General features: G+C 48.9%; 1 protein-coding gene across 4 annotated transcripts in view; it reads right to left on the reverse strand.

Annotated features, from left to right (window-relative positions):
* FGF13 (fibroblast growth factor 13) overlaps positions 1–15949 on the reverse strand; it is a 445889-nt gene that overhangs the window by 61946 nt on the left and 367994 nt on the right. For 3 of the 4 annotated variants that reach the window (XM_047844640.1, XM_047844637.1, XM_047844638.1), the window contains one exon: positions 2034–2144. In XM_047844640.1, the coding sequence (XP_047700596.1) occupies positions 2034–2144 (111 nt within the window). Of the gene's footprint in view, positions 1–2033; positions 2145–4115; positions 5031–15949 lie in introns of those variants that run through there. The other variant, XM_047844639.1, reaches the window with a different exon arrangement.

Below are 15949 nucleotides of genomic sequence, written 5' to 3' on the forward strand. Positions count from 1 at the left end.
TGTTTCATGATGACTTGTGCCCTCCAATATCCTCAATTGGGAAGATGACCTAGTCCCCCCGGCTTCTGGTCACACTTGGCATCCGGGGTAGGGTCAAGCCCCACAGACTTGGAATCTCTTCTGAGATGCTTTCCACTTATAGGCTTCATGTTGTGGTAATACTTACCACTACCGTTTGACTTACCTCTCATTACTACATTCTGCCTAAACACAGATTCTGGTTATCAGGCCACACTCTTTCAAGGTCTTACAATATCATTAGCACACAGAAATGCCATTCGTATCAGAGGCATATGACAACCGAAGGCAGGGGCTGTGAACACGTAGGAATTGACAAGTAAAACCTACTCCATGATTTAAAGCCTGTGTGCAGTTAGATAATGTATGTGTACGAAGGTATATGAATATACGTGTGTATGTATATGTGTCTATACGTTTCTTAAAATGGCCACATACCGTATGATCTTGACACGTTTGACATACTGCTGTTTACAAAACACAACAAACGAACGAATTTTTCCTTTTCAAGCGACACTTGTGAACACTAGCTCCCAAATCACTTTTTCTCCGATTGTAACCTGGAGAAAAGGTCAGAAGTAGAAGGAGGAAAACTTGACGGGGTGGGGCTCATTAGCAGCTAATCATAACTTCCTTTCGATAACGCCCAAAGGATCTATTCTGCCGAGGCGCTTTGAAAACCAGACCAATGCACACCCTCCCAATTCCTTCCCTAAGAGCTGATTCTACATAAAACTTACGGGAATGTTTTACTACTGATCCCTGCGTACGAACGTCTGTATTCTGTATATGATTACGGTAAAACCTTCTAGTTACCCTTGACTCATTTTTTTCAAGCGGAAGAGTAGGCACAAAAGATCGTCTAGGATACTCACTGTAGAACTTTAGTATCACAGCGGTAACACAGCATTTTGCAAGAACAGTGAGAACCATTTAGTGTGGATGTTTTTCATCCTAGGTATCACCAGGGCTTTCTTCAAGGGTAATTAAAGGTGACTTCCTCTTGAGGTCAGAGCTTGGCCATCAGCCCGGGGAGCATTCTTAAAAGGTGAGAAACTGTCTTGACACTTTACATGGGGACCCCTGTCTATGGCCTTGCTGTCTACGGCCAAACATCTCTAAAAATGCCGCTGAGGACTTGTTACCACTCTGATCGGCTTTCCTTGGCTGCTTTCTGAGCCGACGATGGGGATGTTTCTGGGAAGTTACCAAAGCCTGAGGGAAATGCAACAGAAATGAGGGAAAACAAGAGAACGAATTGTGAGAAGTAGGTGTTTCAGCCTCACGGAATATTTCATTGGGTCTGCAAAAGTCTGCAGCATGCAAGTGAAGTGAAGAGAGGGCTTCGCTATTTGTGAGTCTGTTTCTCTTATTTCAAATAAATAAAGCACACGTCATCAAAAGGTTATGTCACGGCTTAGACTCACCTTACTTCAATCATCAGAAATAACAAAACTGACTTTAGTTTCGACGTGCTCCCTTTTGGTTAAGGTTCGCCATTATGGTCCCAGCGTGGCCTTCAGAGCACGGTAAAAAAAATAAATAAATAAAACTCTACAAGAAATCCCTCTCCCCACCTGTGGAGGTATCTCAACTGTTAAAATCCCAATTAGACACGAAACCACTCCTCTCTCTTGGGATGAGACCGGTTCTTAAGAGTAGAGATAACGTGCTATTTCGGGATCGGGTGTGTGGGTGAGTAAATTTTCTGTGGGGGAAAAAAGTAATAAAAATCCAAAGGCCAGCCATAAATCTATCCAGATTACCATGGAGATGACATTTGGATTGTTCTCCAGACGGTGTCCACATCATTTGCTGCAGTTCGCTACTTTAGACAGTTTTCACGTTCAACTGGCTTCAGGTTGACCCGCATAAACACGAGTTCGGGGCTGGCGGCCTTTCTGCCCTCGGGTCGGAATTTAGCAAGGGTCCTTCGTTAACAAATAAATAAATGAAAGAAACGCGCCATGTCAGCAACGGGCTGGGGATCTACTATTTATTTCGCAGTCACTTACTGTAAGTGCTGTCCTCGTCTTTCGTGCCGTCGATGGTTCCATCTGCCTGCAGCTGCAAGTGGTAACCTTGTCGGCTGTAGAGTTTGGTGACTATACCCTTAAGCTGAGGCTCTGCAAAGAGAATGGGAATTTGCATCAATCGCTAAGTCGTGCACAGGCGGCGGGAGAGACTCGGATCCGAGATTCTGATTTCATTCGCCGACGTTGCTGTCAAGGGTCACGCTACAACTTTAAAGAGTCCTCGGAAAGAAAACGCGCAAAGCAAACCCCCAAGTTTCCGAGGAAATGTCCAAACCGGAGAAACGACTGCTTTCTACCTCGTGACTCGGCCAAGCCCTAAAGCTTCTGACAGCGGCTGGTTTCTGACAGCGTGTGCCCCAGCTTCCAGAGCGGTACTCTAGCTCATGGAGCTTTCGGGATGGGTTGGCAAACGGCAGGCTCTGCCTTTTCACAACGTGCCCCTTTTCACGTGGAAGGAAAAGGAGAAATACGAAGGTAAGTTAGAGTGGTTTGCCCACCAGGGACCAGGAACCACGCTAACAAAAAGACTTCCCTCAGAATCACCGCTATTCGAAGACGGAGGGAATGGAGTCCCCTCCGTTCTGAGAATGTTGAAAAGGCACAAATAATCTGGAAAACCCAGCTGTGATACAAGAAAAGGTGCGGGGGGGGGGGGGGAGAAAAAAAAACCAACCGTTATTACCATACCCTATCGTGTTAGTTATGCTTAGGGAAAGTGGATGCAAAAAGGGCAGGGTTTTTGTTGGTGGGGAGGAAAGAAAATGAGTTTATACTTATCTTCACATTTAATACCAGAAATATGATCATCTAACCACACGGGTTTCTCAATGGAACTGATTTTCAGTTACGAATCACCGCAGATTAAGGAAGCACCTAATTCACCAAGAACAACCCTGCTATCCCAAATTTGCTTTGACTGAACACAGTCCCCTGCACTGAAACATTGTGTGTGTGATGATTCAGGCCACATAATCATGCTCTGCAACCGCTTCCGCCTTTCGAAAACAAGCCCAATGCACAGCCAATGCCTTAAAAACTTCGAGCAAACAGAAAATGGATGTCTGCGTTTCCATCCCATAGCGTGCGGAACACATAAACAGAGAAAGAACAAACTGATGACTGAGTCTGAAATTCTGTATTATTTGTCTCGTTAAAAGTAAGAAAAGAGCGTAAAGGATTCATTTGGTGAAGATCGGCCAAATACGCTGCATGCTCGCCTGAAGGGCTACCTTGACGCAACCTGACACTTAGAGCTGTGTGAATTCCCCCCCCCCCCTCCGCCCCGGGCACCGGAATATCGCGCTCCTCTTCTCACGGAATAGGTTCCAAAGGACCTACGATCTGGCTAGGAGTTTAAATGCGCTCGTCAACCCTGCATTTTGGTCGCGAGTAACCGGTCTCACTAGTCTAGCCAGATCACCAAGCTCTCTGCCACAAGGTTCTAGGAATCCACTCCCCCCTTCCCCAGCAAATATTTCAAAGGTGCACCACAAGTCAAGTCTGGGCCGAGGAGCTCGAAAGCGAGCAAAGAAACGGAACGCCTGGATCGCTCGCCTAAGCCCACGGTCCTCGGGGGGGGGGGGGAAGCTCGGAGGGGAAGGGTCAGAGTTGCAGGGGTAAAGGCAAAGGAGGGTTTCCCCGGGCTCACTAGGGCGGGCATCGGTGTCCGCCCGGCTCGGCGCCCGCAATTTCCACGCCACACACACGGCAGCCACGTCTGGGTGACGCCCGCAGAGCCCCCGGGGCATGCACCCATGTGGCACGTCTGAAGCCGCGGGCGCCCCCCCCCCCCCCCGGGGCCGGCGACGGCCCCGGGCTCTGCGCCTGTCCCACGGCAGTTGCAATGCAGCAAGCCAGTTACCGCTACGAAGGCGGCGAGAAAGCAATCGCTTCCCACGCACGCACACCGGCTAGGTGGCCACATCCGCACCAGATGGGCCCCCGACAAACTCACCTACGCTTCCACACACGCCCTCCAGCCCCCTCCACGCTCGTTCAGTATGGGGGTGGGGGAGAAAAAAAAAAAACAAAACCCACAGCCGGCCAAGCGCCCCTTCCAACCTGGTCTCCTTCTGCGCCTCTTCTTGGAGCCGAAGAGTTTGACCCGGGAAAAGACGTTTAACTTGTTTTTGTCGCAGCTGGTCTTGCCTTTGCTGGGGCTGCTGACACACTTGCAGGCGTTGGATTTCTCGCGCTCGCGGGCTTGTCTCTTCTGACGGATCAGCGAGCTGGCGATAGCCGCCGCCATGGCCACGACGCCCACCACCACCACTTCTTTGGCGGCCCCTCTCCGGCTTCGCCTGCGCCTCCGCCTCCCGCTCCTCCGCGGCGCGCCCCGCTCGGTCTGGCGCCGCGGCCGCCCTCGTCTCCCCGGCCGGCGCTCGCCCGGGCTTCTCCGCGCTCGGCCGTCAGCCGAGGAGGGGGCTCAGCATGCCGTCCGGGCTCCTCGGGCGGTGAGCCGGCTCCCGCGCGGGCTGCGGGCTGCCTGGGTCCGAGCCGACGCCACGGCCCCGGGCCGGGATCGCGGCGAGAGACTGGCGGCGGAGGCGGCGCGGCGCGGCTGCGTGCGCTCGGCCCCTGCGCCCCGAGGACACTGTGCGAGTCCAAGCGGCTCGGGTCGGAGTTTCGCGGCACCCCCCGCCCTGTGCCGCGCGGAGGGGGCCGGAGCGGGGAGGCGGGCGGAGGGAGCGGCGCGGGCGGGAGAGAGGCCGCGAGCGCGGGCGGCGGGAGGGGGGGGGGAAGGAGGAAGCGCGCGGGGGGAGCGCGCCCTCGCCCTGGCCCCTCCGAGCCTCCGACTAGTCCTTGCAACTTCGGGGCCTGGCCACCGGGAAAAGTTGGCCCGTGCCAGCTGGCCGACGGGGATCAAACAGGTAACGGCCTCGCATCTCGGCGGCGGCGTTGGCGGCGGCGGCGGCGGCTGCTGCTGCTCTGGGCGCGGCACAGTCTCTGCATAGGATTCCGGTCGCCGCCGGCACCCTCCGGAAGAGCGCCGCGGCCTCCCCGAGGCCCCCTCCTCCGGCGGCCCCTCCCTCCCGGAGCCCAGCCCGCCGGCGCCCGGCCGCCCCGCCCCCCGAGGCCCCGGCGGGCCGCGCGCTAACACCTGTAGGGGCTCTGGCGCCGCCCCACCGCCCGGAGCCTCCTGCCCTCCTCTTCCCGAGCCGAGCCTCGGGAGGAGGCGGTGGCGGAGGGGGCGCCGGGAGGAGGCGGTGGGGCTGGAAGAGCGGGGGCGGGGGGGGGGGAGGGAGAGCGGGGAGGGGGGTCTGGCCTGGAGACGCGGGGGGCCGGGCGGGGGAGGGACCGTTGCCTTAGTGCCGGACTCTGAGCCGGCCACGCTGCCCCGGGCTGGAGCCCCTGGGAAGTTCACCGCCCCCCGCCCCCCCGCCCGGGTCTGCGACTGCCAGCAGCCCCCTCCCCCAAACACACTCCCCCGCCGAGGCGTTTCGCCTGGCGACACTTGTAGCCCTTCGGGAGCGAGGCCAGGGCTCGCAGACGGGTTCAGCCCTCGCGGCGGCGGCCGCGGCAGCACCGGCAGCAGCGGGCACTGCAGAGCTGCGCCCGCACGCCACGCTGCCACCCAGTGGTTTTTGCTGACTTTTCAATTTCAGGCCAATTTGTGCGGTCCGAGCCCCGCTTTTCCTCCGCCCCTAAATCGTTCCTTTGGGTTCGGGATCCCAGCGGAGAGCTTGGGTCGGGTACAGTGAGCGGTATTGGGGAACGCTGCCGCTACATTCTTGGCTGGACCTCTCTTCCTCCCTGCTTTCCAGATCTTTTCGGGATATGATGCAAAACCAAATGCCCAGATCCCGGTCCTTCTTTCTTGCCTGAGATCCCAGCCAGGAGACTCTGTCGGGCTTGTTAGCCCATCAGAGCTGGATCACCTGAGCCTTTGGCAGATTTCACTTCCCCCCCCCCCCCCCCCCCGCCACCCCGCCAGGGGCTTCCGCTCCTCCCCCGTCTTGAAGTGTCTGTTGCCCTGTGAGAAGCGCAGTTCTGTGTCTACACAGGCAGGCTGGGGTGAAGGCTGCAGGCACTGAGGTGGAGGGTCCCAGGATCGTCCTGCCAAATGGGCTGAAATTCCCTGCAGGGTAATCGACACACAGACATTAATGCTTGTCAGGGTGGGGGGACCCTGCTCGCTCCCATTGGACTTGGAACGCCTCGAAAATCGGGACTGGGTCTTGGCTATCAGTATATTCCCATCTCCTGGCACGGTGCCTGTCACATAGTTGGTGCTCAATAAACCGTTTGTTGAAAATAATTGATGAGTGACTGATTTACATTGATTCTTAAGGGTAGGAAGAGGGTTCCTAGCCCAGAATATATGGGATTCGAATTCTAGCTACCCCAAAGGGAAATAACCTCACCAAAAGAGGCCTCAGAAGAAGATCTGGCCAGGGCCAAATATGTGGGGTGTGGAATGGGACTGGTAAGGGGTTCCTACTCCCTCTCGGCCTGCTTTTACCTTCCACTGAGCACCTGGGCCTCTCTCTGTGATCTGACTGCCTATAGATCATAAGAAGTCTCCTGTCCCTTCCCTTAACTCACAGAGGCCCCGGACCGGGTGGGGGGGAAATCATCCAGGGGAAAAGTGAAGGAAAGCCATTTTGACTTTGGATCCAAATCACTATGCAATCAGCTTAGCCATTAATCAAGCAGATATTTTCACCCTTTCCTAGCTCTTGTGTATTTCTCAGATGCTTCTGAACTCCAAGACGAGTGTGAGTAGAAGCCTCAACTTCTCCAAGGAGAACCGTGCCAAGACCCCGTTCATTTTAGGAAGGCATGATGAAAGAAAGAACTGCAGCTCCCCACCCCCACCCCCACCCCCAAGGCCGGGAGAAGCTATTTTGCCTTTCCTTTCAGTCTTACTGCCACCCCACCAGCAGGATGGCATCTGAGTGGAAGAATGAAGGGCTTTCCTTTGACGCCTATTTCCACAGTGCCTTTTTCTCCTGTCTTCCTTTGTTCCTACCCGTTCACGCTGTCCCCGGCTTAACCCCAGGGCTCCCAATTTCCCAATATCGCTCGCCTTTGCTCCTCCCAGACCTCCTCTTCCCATTGTGCTGTCCACCCAGCTCGCTCCTTGATCATGTTCGAGGAAGAAAAAGCATCCTTCGCCCCTTTCTCGAGCTCAACTCACAAAAAGTTCTAGCCTGGATGACAGGAGGCCTGAGTTTGAATCCTGCCTCCGGCACGAATGGGCTGTGTGACTCTGGATGTGTCATTTGTCCTGTTGAGGCTACAGTTTGCCCATCCTTAAAGTCATCCTTTAGACAATATTAAAGGGAGCCGGTTTTAGCGTTCCTCTCAGGGAGAGTCATGCGAGTTATCAGAGCATAGGATGCTGATCGTTCTCTGCCAATCTCTTTTGGCAGGCCTCAGATGAGCTGTAAAGCAGCTGAGGGCATCTGCTCTCAAGAGGCATCTCCAGGAGAGACACAGAAACCCAAACAGATGTGACTGTGATGAGTAAAAATGAGAGAATTCAGACAGCCTATATCAGGAGCAGCCTCAGTACCTTCTGCGCAGGAAGGAATTGGCCGTCTTTCTGAAACTCCGAAAATGAGAGATTTCAAACACCCGTCCTTCGTGAAGGTAAACATCATGGGAGCCACTTGCCAGTTGGCTCTGCGTCGTCACTAACAGTCCCTCAAAACCTCTCCGTGACCCGTTCCCAGGTGAAAGACTGACGATGAGCGCAAAGGGAGAAAAAGAGGACGAGCAATACCGGCATCTCACCGTTAACGGAGTAGGACAGCAGAGGGGGTGTTGTAGAGACTGGGCAGCCAGTACCACCGTTTGTGGCCATCTAATTAGTCCCAAAGCCCAGAGAAACGACTGGCTAGAAATACAAATGAGGAGATTAGAGAAAAGCCATTAGCAAATGCTCTTGCCGCTTAACTCCAAGCAGGAAGAAAAATGCAACTTAGAGAAATCTTGTCTATGTCCCACTGGAATACCAGGGACAGAAAGAGTGACTACCGTATTCTGTAACATAACCTGACACATTTATTAGCTGGCAAAGAGTCTCTCCTAGTCAGATCATTTGGCGGAATTATGCTTCAGAAACAAAGGTCTCCAGAACCAATTTTTTGAAGAAATGGATTGGCTCTTCTGATTTGCATTCAGAAGGAAAAGTCAGGGAAAAAATCCTATAACCCATATAAAAATTTTATTGTTCAGTCATAATTTATGAACATCAAAAACCATAGAGCACCCTGATGGTATTAATCATATCTACGAATTCAGCTCTTTGCCATTTAATTAGCCATAGCAGCTGCAACATCGAGTTCAAGGCCTCTGATTACCTGCTTGGCCATTTAATCAAGAAAACCTGGGGAGGAATATGGGCTTCCGGGGTGGAGGGTTCGCCCTTGATCATAAAAAGAGAACACGGGGAAATGAACTTCAGCTTCCGTAGGTGGGGATTTAAGTTTCGTACAAGGAGAAAACATTTTTTTTCCGTAAGGGCTGTTCAAAACCATAACGGCGTGCCGGTTCTTCTATGGAAGCTTTATGAATACAACAGAAACCTCATCTACCTCACTGGGTCTGTGGGTTGGTTCCCCTCGAGGCTCTCATTCGGTCCTTAAGACTACTAGGATTAGTAAACACGCCCGTGACCTGCAACCTAGAAGCGCTCACTTGGAAAGGGGGCGGCGATAGCGGTGTTGAGAAAGTTCGAGGTCCTGTCTGATGGGGCACGGGAGCTAGCGCGCGCCTTTGCCTTTGGAAGATCCTACTGGGTGAACTCGGATCCTGTGGGTCAAGGCAGTCACAATCATTTCGTGAAGTTTCTCTGGCCCAAGGCGGGGGAAATACTTTGCAGATGACAGTAAATGTCTTCTTAACCAAATGAGTTGCCTCAGTGGTGAGGGAACATCTAGAGCTAACACAAGCACCGGCTTCTCGGAGTTCTATTCAGTTTTCTTTGATGACATTCAAAGATTCTGAAGGAACGCTTGCTATTGTATGAGCTGACTGGTGGCTAACAAACGTACACAAAGTGTGTCGACGATGAAACATTTACGGCCGACTAAAAAAACGTGTCCGACTCAGAGGCAAAATACCTGTAACACTGGGTTCATTTCTTGCCCGGTGAACGAAATAAGCTCAACGCAAAGCTAAGGGGAAAAAACGATGCGAGGATTTGAGGCCAAAGCAGGCAATCAGTAATTTTTCTGGATCTAAGCTGTTTCAGGAAGTAGGATTTGTGGGGGAAGGTGACCTAAACCCAAGATTTGAAGAAGGGAATGCAGTGTTTGCAAATGATCTAACGTTCACTATTGCTTAGCATACGGGGCGGGATTCGCAATCAGCCATAAGGAACTCTGGATCCATTTCCTATTTGCCAGTGGAGCTGTTTCCACCAATTTCCTATCAAGGTTTGCCCTGTTTTAAAGGAGCAGAGAGGTCTCGGAAACTACTTCATGGCTCTCTCAGGATTAAGAATCCTAACACATTCCTTTTCAGACACCTCACAGGATCGGGGCAGGAGAACCTGCTGAATTCAGAAGAAATGGTATCCTCTAGATTCCAAGGAGGGGATGAAGGACAGGTTCATCGGAGAACCCTGCAGATATCCTGGGTGGTTTTCAAGACTCTGCACTCTGCTTTCATATATATATATATATATATATATATATATACACATATATACATTTTTTTTTCTGCCAAAACCGGGGTTTCAAATGGAGACAACAGTCAATACATACTGTGGTTATAATTGGGCAAGCGACTTAAGTGCCATAACACGATTTTCTATAATCCTAGTAACAACCTATAAGGTAGGTGTTATCACTATTGCCCTTTCACAGATGAGGGAGGTGAAGTCTCGTGAGACTACGTGATTTCTCATGAGCTGTATGATTTCCTGGCGTGTCCACAGGTGGCCAGTATTTAAACTCAAGATCCTCGGCCAATAGAATTGACGGGTACAAGTCCAGCCCTTTAAATACGACATTTTCCTCCTTGGCACTGGGTCTGGAATTTGAGTTTCTGGACAGTGGTGCCTGGCTATGCCTATCTCTTGGCTTGGGTAACAGAAAAAGAGGGACTATGGCATGAGTTTTCAACTCAGGGATTTTTTTTTCCTTTTTCTAGAACAAAGGAATCGTAAAACAAACGATATCTCTACACAGCCATTTGCATACTTCCTCCATGTTGAACAATAACTTCTTAGAGTGACATTTTAAGAAGACATCACCACCTTTCTCACTAAATGAAACGATTCTCAATCACTGCTCAAAACCATTCTGGGTTTCTCAGCCCCAGGGGTACGTTAACACCAGGACCTGGTCTGAGTCGGGTCATCTGGGGTTTGGGGGTGCTCGGAGGCCCACAGGATGCTTCGTGGACTCTATCTTCACCACTACTCAGCAGAGGCAGGGAGGTAAAGCATTCCAGTTCTCCCAGTTCTTTTCATACTGGGAACACTGGCTGTCCACAGCGTAAGCTTTTTCGTGCCACCTGCTTTCGGCTACGGGAAGCCCGAGTTCAGCCAAAAGAGAGAAAAATATTGCACACAGTGTATTCGGGTCCATGGTCTGAGGCCCAGGACTAGCCTTCTGAGATCCAGGGTTTCTCCAGGATCCATTCTAACTAATTTGCTCCAAGCTTTTCCCTTCCGACAAATAGCTAGGAGTAGTATCAACAGATGGAAATTGTTTAATAGCTTCTCCTGCAACCACTGAAGACCTGTGGCAATTTTAGAACCTGATTCCTAACAGCGACCTTGATGCTCAGTTAAGAATCTCATTTTAGAGAAGAGATGTGAGGGGGCGCCCAGGTGGCTCAGTCAGTTTAGCACCGGACTCGGGGTTTTGGCTCAGGTCATGAGCTCACGGGAACTCGGGCGTCAGGATTCTCTCTCTCCCTGTCTCACTGCCCCTCCCCTGCTGTCTCTCTCTCCCTCTCTCTCTCAAAATAAATAAACATTAAAAAAAAGAAAAAGAGATGTGAGGCAGGAGAAGCTAAGTGAATTTGTCCTAGGCAAAACTGTTCATTCACTTAGTCACAACTTACTGAGAATTATTTGCCATGTACCAAGCTATACCCTAAAGGATGCAAAGCTTGAATTTACGCATTGGGCACTAACTATATCCCAGGCCCTAAGCACTTTATCCTGGTTTGCTCATTTAATGCTTACAACAGCCTTCTGAGCTCATCCCCATTCTGCAGATGAAGACGCTGAGGCAAAGAGAGGTTAATGAATGAGTTCGTTCAGGTGGGAAGTGATAGAACTAAGTCGACCCGAGCCCGTGCATTCTGACTTCATAAAGCTACTCTACTGCCCCTGGCTCCAAGAGGAGGAGAAAAGAGAAGCAAATAAAATAACTAAAATACAAGTGCGATCTTGTGGGGCACTTAAAAAAAATAAGGCACAGCTAACTCTGTGGGTTTGGAGGGTGAGGAAGAGCGAGGAAGTTGGGGAACGAACTCAGGCAAAGCCAGACTTCAGGTTAAACGGACGTTCAGTGCCGACTTCTTAGCAGGGCAGATGACTTCCCCGCAGCCGAGAGAACTTACAAAGAAACCTTGGATTTTTATGCCCCTACACTTTAAATCACTTGGCAACAAGTTGATCTCCTATTGCAACCGGTCCCCAGGAACGTACTTTTCCATGAAATACTGATGACTGGTATGGTCATGACGCCTTCTGTGGGTTGGGAGAAATAAAACGTGCTACGCAGATATTCTGATGGGCATGAACGAGTTTTCATTTCATGCCTGTAAACCAGTTGTCTTCCCTTTCCCACTGATTGTGTTCAGCACGTATGGTCACCGGCGATGTTCAAGTGTACGGGAGTTGATCGATTTCCAACTGCGGTCAGCACAGGGTCTAGTGGGAGTAATCCCTTTGGAAAGACACCAATCAAAATGAAGATTCGACTGGCACGTATGCCATAGTGAGCTTGGAGGGGGGAGCTTGGAGAGCAGAGATTTGCCTATGGGCAGTTATTAAATAAGTTTATGATGATGATGACAAACCTTTAAGCTAACAAATGAGACGACTAGGATTCGGTTGCTATTTGAATATATTGAAAGCATATTTGAAAAACCTCCCTACTCACTGCATTCCTGCCACTAAAATGCCCACGCCTATTGTCTCTGTCCGAATCTTAGTATCCTTTGGTCTGGAAAAAAATATATACTTAACGGAATCACTGAGGGAGGCAACAGTGCCCCTCTTCACTGTCAGAAGAACCAAAACCAAAGCAAATAATCCAATTAAAAGATGGGCAGAGGACCTGAATAGACATTTTTCCAAAGAAGACATACAGATGGCAAACACGCACGGATGGAAAAGACGCTCAAGATCGCTCATCATCTGGGAAATGCAAATCAAAACCATGATGCGGTATCACCTCATGCCTGTCAGAATGGCTGAAATCAGTAACACAAGAAACAACAAGTGTTGGCCCAAGGATATGGCGAAAAGGGACCCTTGTGCGCTGTTGGTGGGAATGCGAATTGGGGCAGCCGGTGTGGAAAAGAGTATGGAGGTTCCTCAAAAAATGAAAAAATAGATGCACCACTATGTTCACTGCAGCATCACATACAATAGCCAAGACGTGGAAGCCGCCCAGCGTCCACCAATAGATGAATGGATAAAGAAGATGTCGCATATACGTACAATGGATTACTACTCAGCCATAAAAAAAAAAAAAGAATGAAATAGCTCCGTTGGAGACAACATGGATGGACCTAGCGGGTATTACGCTAAGTGAAATATGTTAAGCAGAGAAGACAAATACATATGCTTTCACTCGTATGTGAAATCTAAAAAAACAAAACAAACAAACAAACAGAAACACACTCATAGATACAGAGAACAAACTGGTAGTTGCCAGAGGGCAGGGGGTTGGGGGATGAGTAAAATAGGCGAAGGGAATTAAGAGCTATAAACTTCCAGTTACAAGATAAATAGGTCATAGGGATGAAAAATACAGCATAGGGAATAGAGTCAGTAATATTGTAATAACTTGATATGGTGGCTGATGGTAACCACACTTACCGTGGTGAGCATTTTACAATGTAAGTGTCACATCACTATGTTGTATACCCGACGCTAATATAATATTTATGTCACCTACATTAAAAAAAAAAAAGAAGAACCGGGGCGCCTGGGTGGCTCAGTCGGTTGAGCGTCCGACTTCGGCTCAGGTCATGATCTTGCGGTTGACGAGTTCGAGCCCCGCGTCGGGCTCTGTGCTGATGGCTGGGAGCCCGGAGCCTGCCTCCGATTCTGCGTCTCCCTCTCTCTCTGCCCCTCCCCCGCTCATGCTCTGTCTCTCTCTCTCTCTCAAAAATAAACAAACATTAAAAAAAAATTTTTTTTAAGAACCAAACCAATACAGGGTGTGTGTGTGTGTGTGTGTGTGTGTGTGTGTGTGTGTGTGTGCAGGCAGGCTTTTAGGCAATGCTGTAAAGCCAGCACCTCAGCCCAGATGCCCATGGTCCTTATGAGGCCCCTCAGGAAACCGCTCTTCCAGATAAGACTCTGGGATCCAGGTTGTCCTAATTCTTCATTAAAATTGTCCTTTCTTATATCCCTTCCCTGGGTCACTGCTTTCCAAGATGACAGCTAGTTAATCAGGTACTCTCATCAGTTCTGGGTTAAATACTAATATAGCCTCATGACCCCACTCCCCTCCCCCCCAGTTGGCTTCTTCTAACAGGGATTTTATGGAGGCAATATTATACTACAAAAGAGAGCCTCTAACGGTGACATTTTAAGTGAAAGAACAGGCTGCGGGAGTAGCTTCTAGGAAGGAGGAGCTTTGGAGAACATCGCAAGTTACAAGTGTGCACATAAGGTTGCCATGCTGATTTTTATTCTTTTTTAAACATTTATTTCTTTTTGAGAGAGAGAAAGAGAGGGCACATGAACGGGGGAGGGGCAGAGAGAGAAAGAGAGGATCCAAAGCGGGCTCTGTGCTGAGAGCAGAGAGCCTGACGCGGAGCTTGAACTCACGAACCGTGAGGTCATGACCCTAGCTGAAGTCAGACGCTTAACTGACTGAGCCACCCAGGCGCCCCTGATTTTGCTATTCATATATAGCATAAATTAATATACCAGACATGCTCATTTAGCTCCTGTTCAATCTTTCCTTCTCTTCACGGCCACGATTCTTGGAAGTCTTTACCAACAACCCCATTTCCTTACTTCCATTCACCATTCACTCTGATTTTATTATAAATTATATTATATGTATGTGTGTATATTCCCAGTAATTCCTCTATGTAGATTTCAGTATCCCTTTTAGAGATGGAAAACCAGGATTTGCTTGGTATTTGAATATATTTAAAGCATTAAAAATAGTCCCACTCACTGTATTCCTCTTCAGTTACACTCCTTCCATTGTTCAATTACCTTTCTTCAGTTCTAGAAGTTTTCCATCAACTCTTCATCCACGGCCTCTCCTTAAAGCTCTTTCTGTTCTTTTTCTGAAACTTCTGTTCCAGAGACCTCCTTCTCTCCTCATGACTCCTTACTTCTCTTCCCCGGTTCCCTCTCTTTATCTTTCTGTGTAGAATCTGGATGTTACACTGATCCCCACTCTGGGCTTAGTCTACTGTTTGATTTTGTTTGATTTCATTGGTACACACACATATACATTAGGTATTGTACAGTAATATATATTCTATATGACATGCTAAAAATTACATACATATTACTAGACATGTTGCTGGAGGCAAGGGAAACAAAAGCAAAAATGAACTATTGAAACTTCACTATGATAAAGAGCTTCTGCACAGCAAAGGAAATCAGCCTACAGAATGGGAGAAGATATTTGCAAATGATACGTCTGATAAAGGGTTACTATCAAAATCTATAAAGAACTTTTCAAACTCGACACCCAAACACCAAATAATCCAGTGAAGAAATGGGCAGAAGACATGAATAGACACTTTTCCAAAGAAGACATTCAGATGGCCAACCGGCACATGACAAAAGGCTCAACATCACTCATCATCAGGGAAATACAAATCAAAACCACAATGAGATACCATCTCACACCTGTCAGAATGGCGAAAATCAACAACACAAGAAATGACAGGTGTTGGTGAGGATGCCGAGAAAGGGGAACCCTCTTGCACTGTTTTGGGAATGCCAACTGGTGCAGCTACTCTGGAGAGCTGTATGGAGGTTCCTCAAAAAACTAAAAATAGAACTACCCTACGACCCAGCAATTGCACTACTAGGTATTTACCCAAAGGATACACAAATACAGATTTGAAGGGGTACATGTACCCCAATATTTATGGCAGCACTATCAATAATAGCCAAACTATGGAGAGAGCCCAAATGTCCATCAATTGATGAATGGATAAATAAGATGTGGTATATATATATATATATATATATATATATATATATAGTGTGTGTGTGTGTATATATATATATATATATATATATATATATATACAGGAATGGAATATTACTCAACCATCAAAAAGAATGAAATCTTGCCATTTGCAACAACACGGATGGAGCTAGAACGTGTTATGCTAAGCAAAGTAAGTCAGATAGAGAAAGACAAATACCATATGATTTCACTCCTATGTGGAATTTAGGAAAGAAAACAGATGAACACATGGGAGGGGGGAAAAAAGAGAGAGGGAAACAAACCATGATAGAGAACAAACTGAGGGTTGATGGAGGGAGGTGGGTGGGGGATGGGCTAGATGGGTGACGGGTATTAAGGAGGGCACTTGTGATGAGGGGCACTCGGTGTTGCATGTAAGCGACGAATCGCCGAATTTTGCTCCTGAAACCAATATTGCACTGTCTGTTAACTGACTAGAATTTATATAAAAATTAAAAAAAAAAGAAAAATAGAAGTTACTAGTTGAAAACAATTATATACATATACGTGTGTGTATATATA

This window comes from Prionailurus viverrinus, chromosome X, assembly GCF_022837055.1.
Source record: "Prionailurus viverrinus isolate Anna chromosome X, UM_Priviv_1.0, whole genome shotgun sequence".
NCBI lineage: Eukaryota > Metazoa > Chordata > Mammalia > Carnivora > Felidae > Prionailurus > Prionailurus viverrinus.